The sequence below is a fragment of the Heloderma suspectum genome, chromosome 4 (genome assembly GCF_057233095.1).
Source record: "Heloderma suspectum isolate Gila_16-S chromosome 4, 16-S_ref, whole genome shotgun sequence".
Lineage (NCBI taxonomy): Eukaryota > Metazoa > Chordata > Lepidosauria > Squamata > Helodermatidae > Heloderma > Heloderma suspectum.
The window spans coordinates 84,583,262-84,604,555 of NC_139461.1; the positions used below are offsets into that span (position 1 = coordinate 84,583,262).

Below are 21,294 nucleotides of genomic sequence, written 5' to 3' on the forward strand. Positions count from 1 at the left end.
TGTCTGTATTGATCTCTTTGTTCTACAGTTGTGTCCACAGTATTGGCCTGAAAATGGGGTTCACCGACATGGTCCTATCCAGGTGGAGTTTGTGTCTGCTGATTTAGAAGAAGACATCATCAGCAGGATATTCCGAATTTATAATGCGGCAAGAGTAAGGACCTTATTCAGATATTTCCTATTTTACTTATGCGCAGCAGAATAAAATGGTTTCATATATTAAGGGGCGCATACTCAATCATCTGGGGGAAAAAAACAGTTTTATTTTTGGACCTTCATAAAAGCAAATGTTAAATGTTCATGAAACCTTCCCATCCTTAACTTTACTGTTGGATTACTGTAAGGCATTATATGTGGGGCTGCCTTTGAAGATGTTTCGCAAGCTTCAGTGGGTACAAAATACAAGTGCCAGGACTTTGAGAGGTAGAGCATATTCAGATCATATCTCACCAGTGCTAGAACAGATCCACTGGATATCTGCCTGTTTCCAAGGCCAATTAAGCATTGACTTCTAAAGCCTTAAATGGCTTGAAACCCAATTATGTGAAGGAGCGCCTTCTCCTGAACTCTCCTGCCAGATCATCTCCAAAGGCCCTTCTTTTTGTTCCCTCGTCAGAAGTGAAGTGGGTAACAACCAGAGAAAGGATATTTTCAGTTTTGGTGCCATGTTTATGGAATGCCCTTCCTAGAGGCACACCTGGCCTCAACATTGCTTTTGTTCAGGCAGCATATGAAAAGAATTTTTTATTTTCTCAGGCTTTTAAGTTTTTAAATCTTGCTGATGGTTCTGTTTTATCTACCAGTTGTTTTATTATTTGTTTCTATTGTTGTGACATTTAATTGCGTAAACCCCTCTGGAACTAATTTGGTGAATGGCAATATAGAAATATTTTAAATCAATAAATGAAGACATTTTCTGGTTGAAGAACAGATTGTCAGGGTGGAAACTGAGCCCATAGAACCCCAGAGCAGTTCTGATTCTGAGGAGGAACAGCAATCCGTGGGAGAGGAGCCCGCTCATCCCTCACAGGCACAGCAGCTGGCAGAGATTCCTCCTGCCGGCATTCCTGAGATAGACAGTGACCCTGGCAGTGAGAGAGTGCGGGAGGGGGCTTGCTAGACGCTCGATGCAGATGCTGGGAGCGAGGAGCGATGGAGGGCGCAGAAAGGAGGCGTAGCGCCCATTTGGCGCGCAAGCAACGGTCGCGTCACGTGGACCCAAGGGAAAGAGGGAGGAACTCTCCCTAGCCCATAAGTTCAAGGTCTGCAAGTGATTCTCCTTCAAACGGGGACCAACTGCCTAACGCGGAGCATAGGCTACTCTGCTGTTCACTGCTTAGTCGCTAGTGATTAGCATCTGAAAGAGTCATTAAGTTGTAAAAGGATTAAAGCCTTGAAAAGAATCCTTTTGTCTGTGTCTTGAGTTGGCTATTGGAGTGTACTGAAAGAGGCCGCTAGGGTGCTCCTGACACAGATGCAGGATTGGCTAACGACACATTGTGTTTTGTTTTCTATAGTATGGTGCAGTACAGAGCTCCTATGTTGTAATCAGAAGTTGTTCCTTTGGACTAGTATAAACATAATGCTAAACTGTAGTTACAAGAACAAGCCGCAGCAAGCCTTGGGCTTACACGCCCCCTTCTTTCTCCTCTGGTGTGGCCACAAGGAGGAGTTTGAAAGCTTTCTGTTCTGTTTTAGGTTAACCACAGCATGCAGTGTTGTCCAAATCCAGAAAAACTGTAGTTAATCTTAATTAAGGATAGTGGAAACAAGCCTACATCAAACTAAATTTTATGAAGCTGGCTTGTTTTCATTAACCATAGTTAAGATCAACTATGGTTCGGTTGATGGTTCGGATGAGATGCTAAACTGGAGTTAATCTAAAACCGAAGCAGAAGCTTCGGATCTCCTCCTCACAGCTGCGCCAGAGGCAGACAGTGGAGCAAGTGAGTCCCAGGCTTGCTGTGGGTTGCTCCTTTAATGCTAAACCATGGCTTACTATAATGTCTGAATGCGGTCATTCCGTCCCATAAGGTCATTATATTTGGGAGAAGAGAATTATTTTAAATAATTCATCTGGTGAGAAAAGCCAAAATATAAGGAGTCATCTTAGAATGGAGTCAAATCAGCGAACTATCTAGCCTAGAACTACCAGGAATTATTCAAAGGATCTAATACGAAGGTTTCCATAACCTCTAGGTTTGTAATCCTGGGTGCTGGACCCAGTGTTCAAACTACGGGTGGGGGTGGGGGTGGAGGTGGCTGGATCCCTTTCCTTTTGTACTTGGCCCCACAGTTACTCTTTTTAGAAGATATTGGGGGCATGATTCATCTAAAATTGAGGGAAATGAAGGAAGGAGTAGGGCTTTTGGATTTCATTAAGGCTGTCCTATCTTTTCCTATAATTTTACCAATAGAACTAAGGTCTCCTGCATAAAAAACATGTATTGTTTGCGTAGGATGTTTTCCATCTTCCTGGCAAAGTTGTAATCGTGTAGTGAAAATAAGTTTAAAACAGAGCTTGCTTCCAAGTAATTGGGCTGAGGACTTGAAGTAAAAAAGAAATCTCGTAGCATATCTCTATGACATTTGTTATTTCTATTTCTGCTAATTCATCTAACTCACATGTGCGGTTTTTTGTAGCAAGGGAACAGTCGAGGTCCAGAGGCTTTGTTGTGTTCCTTTGTATTGCTCCTGATGTAAAACTGAAACTTGTGAACTTTTTACATTTTTTCATTTATAAAATTGGTGCTTTAGAAGCCTTCCTGCATGGAGCATCAACGTGTGTGCTCAGAGTGTATTATTCAGAAAGGCATGCCTTTTATAACCATAATCATCTACCACTTCCCACCTTTTAAGAAAACCATGCAGAACTCTACAGTCAGGGTTATTTGTCATGGTTTGTTTCAATGTTTTATATTATATCTGGTAAAAAGAAGTACACTGAAATACAAGAAGAACTTTTCCAAAAGAGCCAAACAGCCAAACCTTTTATCTGGTTATTATTTATTTATTTAGATGAGTTAAGAGTACATATAGGAATCTGAGCTTTTGAGCATCTCCAGACCCCAGGGTTGCCAGATGCAGCAGCTTAAAAGCGTTTTGAAGGCTCTTTGGGATATTTGTCAGTTCCCAAGTGCCCTTTTAATCCTGTATCTGTCAGGATCTATCAGGATCTATCCAGTAGATACTAGATCAGGATCTATCAGTAGTAGATCAGTAGTAGATCAGTAGTAGATACTAGATCAGGATCTATCAGTATAATCTATCTACTAGTAGATACTAGATCAGGATCTATTAGTATCTGTCTGTATTTAGAACTGTAAATCAACACATTGAACCTTTAGGATTGTCAAGAACTGGAAAACTTTCCTTTCCTCCCTTTGTTATAAATTGGTAGAAAGATTTTATTAAAAGTTCATTATATAACATGCATCTTTGGAAAGAGATGCTAATGAAGGGGTTTTTCTTCTGAATGCATGAGTCTTTATTTAGCATGTTAACAACCAGTCATCACAGAGTAAAAGTTCATTCTGAAAATTTGAAAATGACAAGCGTATAAAAAAAAAGAGCAGTCGTAATTGGAACTATAGTGCAAACTGCACTTTGCTAGCCAGTGATTGCTGTAATATTAATCATCATATACTTGGCTCTTGGCAGCTGTATCATTGTTTCACTCCAGTATATTTGTATCTTCAGCTATTTAGAACATTATTTTCATAGTTCTGAGATTCAGTCATAACTCCAAATGTAAATTCCTGTAGTAACTTGTAAGCAGTAATCTGCTTTAATAATATTCCATGCTGTTGAGGGCATGCAATGTATTATTTGGATGTTGAATAAATAATGCTGTATTTTTCTTCTCCTCCTGTTGGTTGGGTCCCCACAGCCCCAGGATGGCTATCGAATGGTGCAGCAATTTCAGTTCCTGGGATGGCCCATGTATAGAGACACCCCTGTGTCTAAACGTTCTTTTTTGAAACTCATACGTCAAGTGGACAAGTGGCAGGAAGAATACAATGGAGGAGAAGGCCGCACAGTCGTCCATTGCTTGTAAGTGGATGAAATTCTAAGATGGCCATTAGCTTAGATGGCTTCAAAAGAAGAACAAACAACACCTATTAGAGCTTTCAAGTGTTCAAAGCACTTCTCTTGCATTATCTGGTTATAGTCCATACAACAACCCTATAAAGTAAGTCGGTACTGTACTTCCTGTATTGTAGATGGGTGGCAGGGATGGCCAGAGACTGCAAGAGCATAGCTTGCCCAAGGCCACTTAGTGAGTTCATTGCAGAGGCACAATTCAGAAAGAAAAACAAGTGACAGAGGGCTTCTCCACACGGGGCTTTTATCCTGCTATTGAGATTGAGAAGTTTATGGGTCCTTTACATGACATCATCAATCTCCAGGGCGTCTTCCGCACTAAATGACCTTTATCTCGTTTTTTTAAAAAATTGAGGTAATGACCTATCAAATTACAGCATGTTGAGTTCCCTTATGAAAAGAGATCCCGCAATAAGAGGCGCTAGACTACAGTGCCATCTACTGGCTGTATAATGAAACCTATAGAACAACACAGATAAGGGGGGAAAGGAGGGGGAAGGGAAGTGCATGTGATCCTGCATTTAAAATGGAAGCAGAAAGCCCTGGTAGAGTTGCGGGATTTTAGCCTGCTGTAGAAATACTCAGAGTCACAACAGTGCCTATTTGTTGTGCGCTTCAGGGGCTGCCTGCAACATGACAACGTTGACAAATTTAAAAACTCTTCCATAAAAGCCATGTGGCATACACTACAGCACAACAAACCATGGACAGGACACAAGTAAATCTATTCACATTTATATATACAATTAAAAACTTAGAACTGAAATGAAAAAAAAATCAGTTCTGAAAACATAAAACCGCGCTCCAAAGTTAAGACATCCTAAACACATGAATAACCATCTTGTACCCGGGCTACTTGAACCTGCATGAACAAATAAACGTTAAACCATCCTTTCACCAAAACATCAGGCGGCCATAGCACACACAGTGTATACACTCTGTTGTGGCTTCATCCGTTCTTTTTCTTTCTGTAATTGAAGTGCCGCAGATTGCATCTATGACTGTTGTCATAGATGCAAAATTCAAATCAGGGACTTCCTCTGCCTCTGCAACATAGGAGCATAAGAAGCTGCCTTATGCTGAGTCAGACCCTGGGTCCATCTAGTGCAGAATTGTCGACACTGACTGGCAGCAGCTGTCAAGGTTTCAGGCAGGAGTTTTTCCAGCCCTACCTGGAGATGCCGGGGATCGAACCTTGGACCTTCTGCATGCAAAGCAGGGGCTCTACTACTGAGCCACGGTCCTTTACTCTGAATATCTGATGCTGAGGGCAGACAACAGAGCAAGTCTCTTGCCTTCCTGCCCTGCTTGTAGGCTTTCTGGAAGCATCTGGCTGCCCACTGTTTGGAGCAGAAGCTTGGATTTTGCTCTATTCGCATGGGGTGAGTTGCTCTCTGTCAAGTCTTCCCTCCATCTACAGGCCCCTGCACCATATCCCACACCACTTCCAAGGGTCCCCCAACCCATAGGAGTAGATTTGCAGGGGGAAGTGGGAGATGGGAAAGCTCCATTTTGTGAATGTGAACTGGTCACAAAGGAAACGTGGAATCCAAGCCAGACTGCAGTGCTGCACCACACAGATCTTGATCTGATCCAGCAGAGCACATCCTGTGTTCCTAAATCTATCCATAAAACCAAGCTATGGTCCCTTATTTGGAGCATGAGAACTGGAAGTACACTGGAGAGGCAGAGTTGAGAGCCCCTAGGCCAAGGGTGGGAATCTTCATGGGCCGTGGGGACATTTGACAATTTGGGAAACTGTCTTGGGCACCACCACAAAATGGCTGCCATGGGAGGCGTGGAAACGGACAAGCAACCTGTCCAAAATACTGAGTGCGAGGCAGAGGTGAGGTCACTAAACAATTCACTGTGTTCAGCACCAACAGAAACCTATTTCACAGCAATCCCAGATGCTGCTAAGAAATGTGTTAATTTTTTTAAGAAGTGGGAGGGGCAGGGAACCTTGATGGGCACCAAGAAAGGTGTACAGGGCACATCGGTGCACACGGACAATTGCTTCCCCTGCCCTAGGCATCCCTGGATTTTAGACAAATGTGCCCCAGACAAATGTGTCAGGTTTTTTCCTGTCCACACCAATCCTACATTCTCCATGCCTACAGCCACAGGACCAGACTACTTTAATCTTAGTCTAAGCACCAGGGCCAAAGCAAGATGGAGGTGCTGTTGAACAGTAGAAAGCCTGCCTTGGGGACTGGGATGCAAGCTCTCACGGAAGGGGCTGCGCACCCCCTGAAAATTCAGGTCCATAGCTTCAGAGTGCTCCTTGATCCTCCACCGTCCCTGGGTCTGCAGTTGGCAGTGATGGCAAGGAGGGCATTTGCAAAATTATGGTTAGTTTTGGAGCTGCGGCCTTTCCTGAGTCAGTCTAATTTGGCATCAGTTATCCATGCTTTGGTTGCATCACGCTGAAGCTACTGCAAGGCATGCTGCATAGGGCTACCCTTGAAGAGTGTCTAGAAGCTTCAGTGGGTGCAAGTGTGGCAGCTAGGCTGCTAACAGGTGTACAGGGTCGACATCATAGTACACCAATTATTGAGAGACCTGCTCTGGTTGCCAGTCGCTTTCCAGGTCCAACTCAAGGGACTGGTTTTAACCATTAAACCCCCGAATGGCTTAGGGCCTGTATCCAAGGGGCCACCTGCCTTGTTACAAACCTGTTAATTAAGATCTGCAGGAGAGGCCGTTATGAGGACACTGTTACCCACAGAGGCCCATTTTCGGGGACGCAGGAAGGGGCTTTCTGCTGTGTTGTTTCCAAATTGAGAAATGCACTCCCTCCAGCATAATGATTGGCCCCCATTGACTTGGTTTTTAGAAAAACTGTTAAGACACATCTCTTTAACCTAGTGTTTTGAATTATTTTCAGTGTGCTCTTATTTTTATCCTTTTACTGGTTTTATTATTGTTTTTGTTTGTTTGTGTAGTTTTATTCTTTTATTTTTGATTTCCTGTGCCCACCCTGCCCCGATCCGCAGCCTTAGGCATGGGTCCCACCTGCCTCATGGAAGAGCTCTTCCTCTTAAACATGAAGTTAGGCCTTGTTTTTTTCCTTTTAAAATAGCGATGGGGGGAGGGGGCTGATCAGGACTGTGAGGAGAGGGGTTAATCCTTTGGCGCCAATACCATGTGCCCAGTGAAAATCCCTCCCACCTGAAACTGTCATTTGGCATAGAAGCTGCCATTGACACTAAGAGCAGCTTCTTTCCTGTGCCAAATAGCTGCGTGGGAAGGGGCTTTGTCAGAATTGCAAGGCAGTCCCAATCCTGACTGAGCCCCCTGCAGCTGCTATTTTAGAAGGAAAAACAGAAACACAGTGGCAAATTATCTGTTTAAAAACGCAATCCTAGGCGTGTTTAGACATAGCTGGCTAGAGAGTGCCGGGAGTAGCAGGACTTTTTTCTGTCTAAATATGCATAGGATTGCACCTTAACATAATGTGTTGCTTAAAGCATAGTCTATAAACTGAGGTTTCATTACTATCTGAATATAACAGAACAGAGTCAGCATTTCAGGAGCACTGGCTTTGCCTATGCCTTTTGTAATTCTCCTCATCCCTGACCGGGCTTGTTCTGTGTGCTGTTTAGTTTCATCCCTATCTCCCCATCCCACCCCCAAATGACTATGCCCTTCCAGATTGAACTGTAAGATACATAAGTAAAGTTTTTTTGTTTTGTTTTTTTAACTTGCTCATGACTGCTTCCCAAAAGTGTATTTTTCCATCTGATAATGGACAGGTAGTTTTATCTCATTGTGTTCTAGTTTTCCCATTTGTTGAATGGAAATTATAATTCTTTATCTTGTGAGGCCTAGCTCATTCTTGCTTTGAGATCCACATCTGGGAGGTCCTTTTTAAATGCAAGTTGATCTTATCTCTCCCAATTACTTATGGTATTAAATGGTTGTTCCACATCTCATGTGTTTGCAAAGATGCACGTCACTTCAAGGCGGCACAGAAAGGGGGGAAAAACCCCTCCACCATAATCCTTTTAAATGACTTTATTTTAATTAAAATGCTCAAAGAATGGCACAATATCATCCAGTATTTTGGCAGCAGGGAACATTCTTTTCATGCTGCTGGGATGTGACAGATGTGCCATATTGTAGCTTCCTTTGAAAATCAACCATTTGTGAATGCTGCCTTTAAAGAGCTGCAAGCTAACTATTCTGCACTCTGGTAATTATTAAGGTTTATTATTTTCAATGAAGTGCTGCCTAAAGATGCTGATTAGAATAGCTGTGGAAATAATAGAGTTTCCAGAGGGAGAGAGATTTTCTTGAAGATTAAAAATAGCCAGAGATAAAGCATTATTAAATGCTATATTTACTCATGCATCTGAACACTTACGCCTCAGATTTTTGCAGGAAGACACTTTATGTTCTCATATTCTTAGGAGAAATAAAACACTCCCAATCCTTGAAACTTTGCTAAGGGGTTAGGATCAGTGTTCCCTTCCCCCTGCCCTGGAGTAAATTCCCGGTTATTATTAAATATGTTTAATGCTGTGTAAGTGAAAGCCTTAATTGCAGTTATGGCCAGCACAGAAATACTTTGCGTCAGAGAAAGAAGAGAGTGGAGGGAGGGAGCATGTGATCCTGTAGCCTGGTTTGGTTCCCTTAACCATGGTCAGGAGCATTTTATATGAATTGGCCCCTAAAACTATCATGGGATAGTGATATCATTCAGTTCTAGAAGTAAAGGGGTTTTTTTTCCCCTGCAGTCACTCTTTCTGCTTAATTCCACAAGACAAAAACAAAATGTTGTGGACTCTCACAGATCCTTGATAGAAAATGGGGAAAGAGGTTTAAGGTGCAATCCTGTGTGTGTTTAGACAGAAAAAAGTTCTTCAACTCTCAACATTCCCCAAGCCGGCCATGGAGAATGCTGGATTTTTTTCTGTCTAAACATGCACAGGAAGCTCTCATAACTTCAACAAGAAACATTTGTGATTGTAGTTCCTAGAACAGCAGGTTGACTTCAGTGTGATTGGGCTCATAATTTTCATTTTGTCTTTCCTGTACTGGAGAAGTTAAGCAAAAATTCTATCTGAATGCTATTTGTATAATGTTAACTTTGTTGCTCTTAATTTATAAAGAAACTGGTGTACATGCACAATCCTTTGCATGTTTAGGCAGAAAAATAGTCCTACAACTCCCAGCATCCCTCCCACCATAGGTATGGGTGAGAATTTCATTTGGAAAAATTATTTTGATAAGAACTCACAACATTTGCACATTTCTTCATAAATGGGATGGGAAGAACTTGAGATTGAAAACATGTGAACGTGGGAGTAAGCAAATCTGACAGATTTGTCCATCCAGGCAGAGAGCTTTGAGTACTCAGCTCTTAAAAGTCTGCATATTAGCTATGTTTGTGGTGCTGAATTATGTTTACCATCTCTTTTTTCTGTCAAGCTCTTCCTTGTTAACAGCAGTATGGCAGGCAGATGCAACACGGCACTCTCCATGTTGGGAATAACTATACCTATTGAAATTGGTCAGTGCAGATGAGTGGGAACTGCATTTGGTTCATTTGTTTTGATAAGAACTTAACAAAACTTGCAAATTTCTCCATAAATGGGATGGAAAGAACTTGACATTTAAAAAACTAGAAAGTGAGAGAAAGCAAAACCGCCCATCCCTAGTTTGTATATATCCATCGAATTGTTGGTCCAGTCTGAGATTGCTTTAGTAACACTATTGTCACAAAATTCCTTACAGTCCTAATTTATTCCAACAAATACTAGGCCTTTGTTTAGGAACAAAGGCCAAGTGGATGAAAAACTTAGGTCAAAGGCTACCCCAAAGACTACATACCTAAGGAGAGGCCTTACAGTGCAAAGGCTGTATTACTTCTGCTTTGCCTACTATACTGTGAACCCAAACATTGTCCTTATCAGAATCCAAGGCAGTCATTGGTACATCATAAATGGTCATTGGTACGTCAATAGATGAATCATCAATTTAAGACCGTCATGTACTATGAGAGGAAATAACACGAAGCTAAAAAGTCATCAAGTCATTTTGTTGCTTTTCTTACAGAAATGGAGGTGGGCGCAGTGGGACATTTTGCGCAATCAGTATTGTTTGTGAGATGTTGCGACACCAGAGGGCCGTTGATGTATTCCATGCTGTGAAGACCCTGAGGAATAATAAGCCTAACATGGTGGACCTTCTGGTATGAGTTTTTTAAACTGCACCACTAAGTAGAAAATTTTTCCTATTATCGTAAGGCACAGTGACATTTCTGAGATTTATACTGAGAGCTGTTCATAAAAGCAAGCCTGTTGTTTTCTAAAGGGGATAAAGAAATCACTTGACTTGTTAAAGTATTTTATACTGCTTTCCTCCCAAGGAGACTTGTTCTGTGTATGCTAGATTTTTTGTGAAAACTTTAAAACTTTCAACAGAACATCCTTATTAATTTTCCTTTCTGGCAGCACAATCCACGTGGAGAACAGCCTTTGTATGGCAGAAATAATAGTCATGTAAAATGAAATGCCAGATTTTCAAATTATATATTTTATAAATAGCTTAATCTCCTAATATTTATCAAGACTGTGAATTTCAGTTTGACATTCAGAGTATTGCATTTAATTATGGCTCTTCTATCTTGCAGAAAGATTAAAAGAGTTCAGAAACAAAGGGCCAAGAGCAATTATTTCCTTGTAGAGTGCTTTATAGAACTTCTTAAATGGAGAATTGCTGAACTACTAGCTCCTGTTATTTAAAAAAATAAATATCGGACAACTCAAAGCATCATGGTATCATGGTCTACTTTGTTCATCAATAGTGGAAGAATGGTTGTATTGCAACCGTGCTGCTAAGAAACCATGACGAAATTCCATTACCTGACATAGTTTGTTAGGTTGCTAAAGGTCCATACGGATAGCTAAATAAAGTACTTGGGCAGTGTGGTATGTTTTTTATTTGTTGCATTTTTATTCTGCCCTTCTTCCAGTGAGCTCAAAGTAGCATACATGGATCAGTTTCCCTTCCACTGCCCTATTTTCTGAATCAAAATTACCAGGTGTTCTACTTATTGATTAGTCTTGTGTGAATAATTTTATTGCCAATGCAAATTGGGTTGAAAACTAATTCACATTGACCATGTCTACTACAAGTAAATCATTTGCACAGAAAATTGTTTGGTTAAGTAACTGTAATTAATAGAACATAAAGCCTATGTCCTTGATTCAGTCCTTGCTACAATTGACTTTATGTTGTTTTCTTGTCTTGATTTTTCCAGGATCAATATAAATTCTGCTATGAAGTGGCTTTGGAGTACTTGAATTCTGGCTGATGGCACAAATAGGATTGCGGGGGGAGGGAACAAAACCTTTAACCGCCACAATCAAAGCAAGTTGCTTCATGATATCTGTGTGTATGAGATGAGGACCTCTCAGTGTTACGCTTATATTGCTTTGTATTGGCTCTTTTTAAGAGCCCAAGAGAGTCTTTCCAAAAATGCTTGCACTGCCCATTTTCCACAGTATGGCCGTTGCTTGAGACACCTACAATCCCACAGTAATACACAAATGCACCTCAGTGGTTGGACACCACTATCATGTAAACCCATCAACTTGATATACCAGCCTAGTCATCTGGTAAATTAAAGAGCACAATTCTATTCCAATGAAGAAATTTGTACTTTTCTGTTGTACTTTTTTGTTGCCAGTGATCCTTTGTTGTTGTTGTCAGAGCCTAGTGTACATTTTTGTTCTGTGGAGAATGCCGTCTAGCATTTTGATAATGTATTTTAGTTACATTTATATCCTATTTGCTCCTAATAAAACAAAGCACTTGTAGCTTAAACCAAACTAATAGCTACATGAACAGACCACATTAACTTCCCTGAGTTGTATTTTCTGTCCAACATGTATTGTTTCAGAAAGGAGAGACTTGACAGAAGTCCATTAAGAAAATGGGAAAAAAAAATACAGGATGATCAGATTAATATATCCAAAGTTTTTCCCCATTTGTTTATATTGTAAATATTTTTTGATTTCATCAAATTATTTATTCATTAAAAAGAAACCTTTTGTGAAGCACAGTGAGTGACAATCATTTCTATTAACCCTGGAAATGCTTACTGTATTATATTGTAAACATTTGTTTACCCTGTCTGGATTCTCAGCTTAATAAATAATTACATATCCGATAAAATCTCATTTAATATATAGCATCTTGTGGCATGGAATTGCCTTCAGCTAAAGCTAAACTTTGAGAAAGGCTTTCAGGTGATTACTTTGGTGTAGTTGAATTGGAGATTCCTATGCCTGAGGGATCATAGCTCAGCATTAGAGCAAATGGCTTGCATATATGAATCCCCCAGTCCCTGTCATCTCTAGTCAAAGGAGCTATGACAGCAGGGCTGTCTGAAACAGTGGAGACCTGCATTTGAGAGCCACCGATGGTTAGGCTTGGTAGTACTAAGCTAGCTGAAGAAATGGTTAATTCAGTATGTGATGGTTCCTTACGGACAGGGCAGCAATGCTCTCACAGGGGCCAATGCCGACCCCTTGGTCACAGCCTTCCCAGACATCGTAAACTGCTTCATTATGTTGGTCTTAACTCACTTTCAGCTCGGATGTCTTAGTTAAGGCGCAATGCTATGCATGTTTAGACAGAAAAAAAGCCCTACAACTCCAAGCATCTTCCAGCCAGCAGCGCTGGGTATGCTGGGAGTTGTAAGATTTTTTCTGTCTAAACTTGTATAGGATTGCACCCTTTCAATGGCCATGCTGGCTGGAAATTATGGGCATTGTAGTGCAGTACATCTGGAGTTCATCAAGCTGGGGAAGGCTGGAATAAGGAAAAAGCGTTAACATGAGGGAAGGGCTACATGCTCTCCCTGTTATTCTTTATACTGACACACATAATGCAACAAACCCTGGTGCATAAGCACAAGAAAGAAATCGGAAAAATCCCCTGATATCCGATGCAGTTTTTTTAAACACCTGCTTTAGGGAGGAACTATGCATGTATTTACCTGATCCTAACTGGATTGGGAACTATGTGCACAAATGGTTGCCACCCATGAGGGCTCATGTAGGGATGTCAGAGAAATCTGCAACAAAACCAAAGGAGCTTGAATTTTCATGAATCCAACCCGCGGATTCCGCAGAGGACCAGCTTTTCCCCTGTCAGCAGTTTCCACAGACTTGTGGACCATTTTTCTAATGTTCCCGAATTTTGCGCAAATTTTGTTGGAGAAAAATAAGCAAAACAAAACCTGCCCAAAAATGCACATTTCCCCCATAGGCTAAAGTGTGAAAATGCGCATTTGGGGGGAATTTGCGCATTTTTGCAAGTGTGCATTTTCACAAATTAAAAAAATCTGATTCCGTCACTGGGCAGACAATGGAACAAAAAGTGCCTGACAATCTGCAAAACACAGCTGGAACGGAATTCACACAATCCATACATCCATAGGCGCATGTGCAAGTTCAGCTTTCAAAGGTGCAAGCGCTTGGTCCAGTCACAACATGGGTGACAGTGCTGTGAGCCTCCTCCCACTACAGCAGTATCCCCATCAGTTGTACCTGTCAGGATCAAACTAAATATTCTGGTAATCATGCATAGTTTAGCTACGTGTGATAGATTTCCTTATGCTGGTGTAAGCATGCATGGCCTCAATTTGGATCAGGACCATGACAATCTGGGAGGGGGAGTTAAACCTTTTCCCCCACCTGGTTTCCCCCAAAATGCCACCCCAGTCCCGTGTATTGGGGGGGGGGGGTTAAAAAGAAAAAGGAGAAAAGGCCTCCAATGACTCCAATGGATACTTTTTTTCTCTTTTTTTAACCTCCCTGGCGGGGGGGAATCTTTTTTTGGGTGGGGAAATGTGTTTGGGAAGGAAAGATATAACACCCCCGTTTTGAATCACCATGGCCCCAATCTAAATGGGGGCTGCGCTCGCTTACATCAACATAACTAAACAACGCATGATTACCAGAATGCTTCATTTGGCCCTCACTGGTACAACTGCCAATGGTTTGACAAGGGCTACATCCATGTATCCCTGGCTGCTGCAGGGTGTGCATTCGGAACAGGCCCATTTTATTTATTTACTTTAAATGCATGACCTATCTTATCTAACACTCAAATTGGAGTATAATTTCAATGTATAATCTTTTAGCACAAACCCATTATGGCAGCAGCCTGTGTGATATGTTGGATTGGATTCTCAGGGTGAAATGACACATTCCATGTAGTTGCATTATTCTTTTAAGGATGGGTTTTTTTTCTTTATACAATTGTGCTGAGGCTGCAATTTGAAGTGGAGAAAGAGGCTCAATAACCCCTTTTCTTTACATTGGGTTGGATCCAGGATCTGCCTTCCTCAAGGTCCCTCCATCCAATTTTGGGGGATCCCCTTCCCCCACACACACCACAGCTCACCCCCTTCCACAGGGTCTCCTAACTCTCTGGGTAGCACTTTTGAGGTGCTGCAGGGGTTACCATGGGACAGAGTGGGCAGAGAAGTCCACTTCCGCCAGTATAGCTGATTCAGCATAAATCTGGATCCAATCCAGTGCTTTTCCACTGAAAATTCCCCTCACCCCAAGCTGCTTTGTCCTCTGCTGGGGAAAACAAATGGATACTGTGTGGATTATGTCAGGAACCTACCTCCAGTTTTGTTTCTTCTGCTTAAACCTTAAACCTATCGCTATTCTTTTCCTATCCAGTAAGCCCAACTGAGCTACTTGGTAAGGCTAGTCCATGGACTGTTTATCAGTGCTCTTTCTTCTCCTCTTGCCAATTGTTCTGTGCTTCTTGCTTGCAACCTGCATTTATAATCCCTTTCACTTGATGGTCTTCACTCCCATGCATTAAGCTCTTTGGTACTCATCTGTTGCCTACATCTGGACCCCACTTGCACCATCTGTCTGAGCAGTTGCTTGAATTCTGAACCTAAATCTTCAGCAATCCAGTCTTACAAATAATATCACACAACCTGACTCTGTACAGGATGTTTTATTTATTTGTTTGTTTATTTTTCATTTCCCTACTGCCCAATAGCCGAAGCTGTCTGGGCGGTTCACAAAAATTAGTTTTCTACTTCAAATGCTTGCCATTCTGTTTAGCCTAGTCATGGGACCAAAAAAAAAGATATAAAGAGAAAGCGTATCTTCATTTGTGCTTACAACAGCATGTAACCATTGCTATTGGAATACATTATTCTGGGATATCTCTCCTGCTAACTCAAAAATCTTTTGTGAGTATAAGAAGTTATTAAAAATGCAATCCTATGCATGTTTAGGCAGCAAAAAAATCCTACAACTCCCAGCATGCCCCAGCCAACAGTGCTGGCTGGGGAATGCTGCAAGTTGTAGGACTTTTTGCTTTCTAAACAAGCATTGGACTGCACCCTAAGTTACATTTCTCACTTACAAACCTTGAGTTACTCAGAGACTCCACACTACCATGACTAATTAGAAACATAATTACCGCATCGCTGTTGGCAATTACTGAACAGGATAAATCTTCCACCAAAATAAGATCCAGGTTTCCAGAACAGCTCTATGGACTACAGTAAAGAAGGGAATGGGCGGGAGAACCTCTTATTTGTAGCTTTACCTGTGGTTTGAAAACTATTATTAGTTTAGTGACTCATGTGTGGTTTAGGGACCGATTACTTTCCTTGAATAATATTTTCCAGGTGGCAACCCCTGCAGAACAGAACATTTCCTAAGCTGATTGTTCTGATAGTAGAGTAATGCTTATTTTAATGCACACATTTTCCTAATCATTTTGAAAACTATTTTGTAAGGCAAGATCCCAGAATTGACATTTGTGGAAACAACTAGTTTAGTACAACTTTATATTTGTTCCTCTAATAAAAACTTAACTAGAGATAAGAGATTAAAAATCACCCTAAGTGATATTTCTGGAAAAGGACTTCCTGAAATTGAGGCTTCATATAAATACCCCCTTTTAATGAAAGTTATAACATCAACTATTTCCCAAAGGCATTTGGCTGCCCACTGTTGGAAACAGGAATTCAGGAACACTTCCAGACTGATGGCTTCTAGTACTCTCCAATCATTGCTCTTCTGCTGTAAGCCTCATGTGGAAATGCAATTGACTTTCCACCCTTCAGAGGGCATAGAGAGTTTTAGTGTACAGTGTCCTGCTACAGTCAGGGCCAGAAATATTGGAACAAGTATAACTGTTTTGGCAGTTGGCCTCTGTACACCACGACACTGAAGTTGAAAGGAAATACACCCAGATGGGAGCGAAGTCAGGACTTTTAGGTGTAATTCAAGGGCTTTGACAAAAGTGGGGTACTAACCATTCAGGAAGTACAGCCAGTGACATACGCACACACCCATCATTGGTGGCTCATAAGTAATGGAATGAATGGCTGACAAGCAGCTGCATGGCCAGATGTGGCCTGTTTCCTGGATACCCCATGACCAATCAAGCTAGGGATGTACGAAACACCTACCTGGCTCCGTGCCAGGCAATCCGCGGTGGGGGGGAGGCGCTCCATCCCTCCCCCCAGAATCCTTGACAGGGGGGAGGCGATCTGGTCCTCCCCCTGGAATCCTGCCCGGCTGGCTCCGCTCTGCGGCCAAGCCGCCAGCCGGCTCCAGCCGCCCGCAGCTGGACATCCAGTCGCTGGCTAGCCCTGCAGAGACGCAAATGGCAGCTGTTGTAGCCGCTGCCATTTGCGTCCCTGTATTGAGCCGTGATAGGCTACGTAAATATTTACATAGCCTATCACGGTAGGGGGAAAAATCCCAGCGTACGCAAATGGCGGTAGCCGCTGCCATTTGCGTACGCTGGGTTTTTCCCCCCCCTGCCCTGATAGGCTACGTAAATACTTACATAGCCTATCACGGCCTCTGCAGGGATGCAAATGGCGTCCCTGCGTTAGCCATGATAGGCTACGTAAGTATTTACGTAGCCTATCACAGCTATGAAGAGGAGGAAGCGAATGGTGGCTGCAGGACAGCCGCCATTCGCAAAGCAGCGTGGACGGGAGCAGGTAAGTGCTCCGTTTCGCGCACCTTTTGTGGGGTAGAGTCGGTACGGACTTCGTCCCGTGCGCGTTTCATGGGTTGGGGGGGCAGGGGCTTCGTTCCACGACGGATTTCGGGGGGCCGAATGCACTGGCATTCGGCCTCACCGAGATCCGTCGCGGAATTCTCTGACATGCCTAAATCAAGCAGATAAATGGCCTGGAGGTGGTTCTGAGTGTTACATTTGCATTTGGTAGCTGTTCACTGGAACTCCCAGCATGAGGTCCAAAGAGGTGTCCATGCGAGTGAAGGAGGCCATCATTAGGCTGAGGAAACAAAATAAACCCATCAGAGAGATAGCAAAAACATTGGGAGTGGCCAACACAACAGTTTGGAACATCCTGAAAAAGAAGGAATTAACTGGCAAGCTCAGCAACAGCAGAAGGCCTGGATGACCATGGAAGACAAAGTGGATGACCGCAGAATTCTGCTCATAGTGAAGAGGAACCCTTTCACAACATCTAGCCAGGTCAAGAACGCTCTTGCGGAGGTAGGCATGTCATTGTCAACATCTACAGTCAAGAGATGGCTTTATGAATGTAAATACAGAGGCTTCACAACAAGGTCAAACCACTGGTAACGCTCAAGAACCGAAAGGGCAGATTAGCCTTTGCCAGCAAATACCTAAAAAGGCCTGCCCAGTTCTGGAATAAGATTCTTTGGACTGATGAAACCAAGATTAACTTGTACCAGAATGATGGGAAGAGAAAAGTATGGAGAAGAAAAGGAACAGCTCCTGATCCAAAATATACCACATCATCTGTCAAACATGGTGGAGGCAGTGTTATGGCATGGCATGTATGGCTGCCAATGGAACTGGGTCACTGGTGTTTATTGATGACCTGACTGCTCATAAACGCAGCAGGATGAATTCTGAAGTGTATAGGGCTATACTTTCTGCTCAGATTCAGCCGAATGCTGCCGAACTGATAGGACGGTGCCTCATACTGCAGATGGATAATGACCAAAACATACAGCAAAAGCTACCCAAGAGCTTCTCAAGGCAAAGGAGTGGGATGTTCTTCAATGGCCAAGTCAGTCACCTGATCTCAACCCAGTAGAGCATGCTTTTCACTTCCTGAAGACAAGACTGAAGGCAGAAAGACCCACAAAACAAGCAGCAGCTGAAGGCAGCTGCAGTAAAGGCCTGGCAAAGCATATTGAGGGAGGAAGCATTTGGTCATGTCCATGGGTTCCAGACTTCAGGCAGTCACTGACTGCAAAGGATTTTCATCCAGTTATTAAAGGCAATCCTTAAGTTTGAAATGATGTTGGTTTGTTCCATTACATATGAACCACCAACGATGGGGGGGGGGTATGCCAATGGCTGTCCTTCCTGAATGGTTAGTGCCCCACTTTTGTCAAACCCCTTGAATTACAGCAGAAAGTCCTGGCTCCCATCTGGGTGTGTTTCCTTTCAACTTCAATGTGGTGGTGTACAGAGGCCAACTGCCAAAACACTTATCCTTGTTCCAATATTTCTGGCCCTGACTGTATATTCTTCTGAAACTAGTAGGCATGGGATAGCTGTGTAGGCAGGAAAGGGCATAACATTTTCAATTCTTGCTAAAGCACTTTTGTTATTTAGGGGCAACTATATAATTTTTCTAAGGTAGGCGAAACATTTATTAAAAGTCTGGCCAAAATAAACTAACACAATGCCAAAATGGTGCCAACTGGAAAGGTAGCATGCATTTTTTTAAAACCATTTTTTAAAAAAATTTGCACTAATCTGCTTTTTCAATTTAAAATTAAGTGAAAAGCACAACTTAGAAGGCCAATTAAAAAAAATACTGATAAAATGGTGCCCGTTGGAAAAGGAATAGCGTGCTAAAGACAGTAGATGCATGCCATAGACTCAGCCTCCTGATACGTCATTGTATTATGTCAAACCAAGCTCCTTTAAAAAGACTGGAAAGTAGCAGTAAGGTGATGTACATCTGTGGAGTTTGCATTTCTGTTCTTTTTCAAAAATTTGGGATATTCTGCCATCTGAAAAGAGAAAGAAAACCCACAAGGGGGAAAAAGGGAGAACAACTATTTTATGACAATTTCATGTAGATGCCGTGTACATGGGAGGTGAGTGTTATGACACATTCTGTCCCTTCATTAGTACTAGGGTGGCCATGTGGCCTACTTTACAGAGTAGAGCAAACAGGGCAGTCCTCTGTTTGAAGGGCTGCCAGAGAACTGCCCTCTATTTTGAAGGCATCCTTTATTTGAAGAGCTGTCCAGTCCAAGTCTGGTTAAAGAACCGTAAGAAGGGAAAGCAGCAGGGACCTTATGTTGCCCACCAAGAGTTAGTACCTGGACATCAGACTGAAATACACAACTGAAAAATTAGCATGAGAGAGAGACATTCTGATCCCCTAAATAGGCTACAGAGACAGGACTCACAACTAATACATTGCAATCCTTCACTGCCTGTTAATGACATTGGGAGTAGAACATGAACTTAAATCCTGGCCTGGTCCACTTAACGTAGTTATAATAATCCTAGAACAGTTGCTGGCATATACTGTTTATTAACTGCATGGCTTGTGCTCACACTTTCCGCAAAGTTCAACACAGATGAAGCTGGTCTTTTATGCCATCCCTTAGCAATCCTGATTTGTAAAAGTATGGCAATCAATATAAAATATAGATCCTATTTGGGTTTGAAATTCTTGGAGATGCAAGGCAGGTACAGCCTTCCCACCTGAGAAAAGGAAATCTGCTACAGGTCCTTGAAGGCTTAATTATCTGAGTTCTGGCTTGATGTCCTTTAGTCCTTGCAGGTGTTACATCAAATGCCTGCAAAGTACCTGCCAAGTTAGACTTAAAAGGAACTGACCTTTGCTGGTGAAACAGCCTAACAGGCCTCAATTTGTATCAGAAGCACACATTCAAAGCCAATCCTATCAGTTTTGTCTTTCCCGTCATTGGGAGCTAAAGAGGAATGGCCTCCCCCATTCCTGAATGCAGCTGTAATTACAGACATCCAATCAGTGGCAATGTCCATAAATGGATATCATTTCATTTCATGATACTATTGAGTAGACATTTTGGCAAACTTGTGCAAGAAAGCAAAATGTTGGAGAGGACCATGTAAATCTTGCCATTCATGAGTGTTGAAACAGAGCAGGGGTGTTGAACCTCTTTCAGCTCAAGGGCCAGATTCCATTTCAGAGAAGCATTCCAGTAGTGGGCAGGACTGAAGGCAAAAGGGGTGGGGCTAAAATACCAGCAATACCAGCACATGTTAGCTTAAAGCTCTTATGGCCAATAATGAAGCCTTAGGAGAGGCAGTTCAACCTTTTAGAATTAGGGATGGGGGGAACTTCACAAAGCCAGGAGCCAGCAAAGGATCAGGTGTCAGGGAAAGGGGGATGTGGCTATCTGGGAAACCACCAAGGACTGGATTTGGCCCCTGGGCCTGAGATTCTGTACACCTGAAATAGAGTTTCAGAGGTGTTCTCTAGTTTCCACCAAAACAGCAGACTCCAGCTTCTTATGAAGGAAACCCAAGCTGTTTATTCCGAGATAAAATAAAACCCGGGCCCAGAACACCCTAACAGCCAGCCATCTTAGGAACATACTGAGCTGACTTATACCAAATCTAACCACTCTCCCCTAGGAAGTAGATGGCCCCTCCTCCAAATATTAACTCCCTGCTCACAAACCTGATGGTGTGCATAGGTAGAGGGAATGAGCTTAAGACTCAGCAGGCCTCAAACAGAACTGTCGTTTATTTATCACACACAGAACTGCAGAACTTAGCAGAAGCTCCACGCACTGCTGCTACTCCCACCTCTACAGAAGCTGCCCAGGTTCAAAACAATAACTAACCCACAGTAGCCCCCCTAGAATACGTAACAGAAGTAGATGGCCCCTCCTCCAAATATTAACTCCCTGCTCACAAAGAGGTGCGCATAATCTTTACCACAACCAGATGACAACCTTCTCCCTCTCTTTGTCCTTGGTGCACCCCACCCCAAAAGGGAGCATGATGCGTATTGCTCTCCCAAGAGCTGACAGCGTGTCCCCTCTCCCACAAAGGATGAACAGCCTCTGCCTCCCTTTTGGCATGGAACACTGGAACTATTTCTATGCCTGGGCAGAGCCTCAGCCCCCAAGACTGGCATCAGGGCTATTTAAGAAG

General features: G+C 42.6%; 1 protein-coding gene across 5 annotated transcripts in view; it reads left to right on the forward strand.

The window, feature by feature from the left end:
- PTPRM (protein tyrosine phosphatase receptor type M) overlaps positions 1–12,284 on the forward strand; it is a 616,517-nt gene extending 604,233 nt beyond the window's left edge. For all 5 annotated transcript variants that reach the window (XM_084849822.1, XM_084849823.1, XM_084849824.1 and 2 more), the window contains 4 exons: positions 29–154; positions 3,890–4,053; positions 10,165–10,300; positions 11,372–12,284. In XM_084849822.1, the coding sequence (XP_084705948.1) occupies positions 29–154; positions 3,890–4,053; positions 10,165–10,300; positions 11,372–11,425 (480 nt within the window). In that variant the 3' untranslated portion in view covers positions 11,426–12,284. The remainder of the gene's footprint in view (positions 1–28; positions 155–3,889; positions 4,054–10,164; positions 10,301–11,371) is intronic.
- Positions 12,285–21,294: the final 9,010 nt, after the last annotated feature.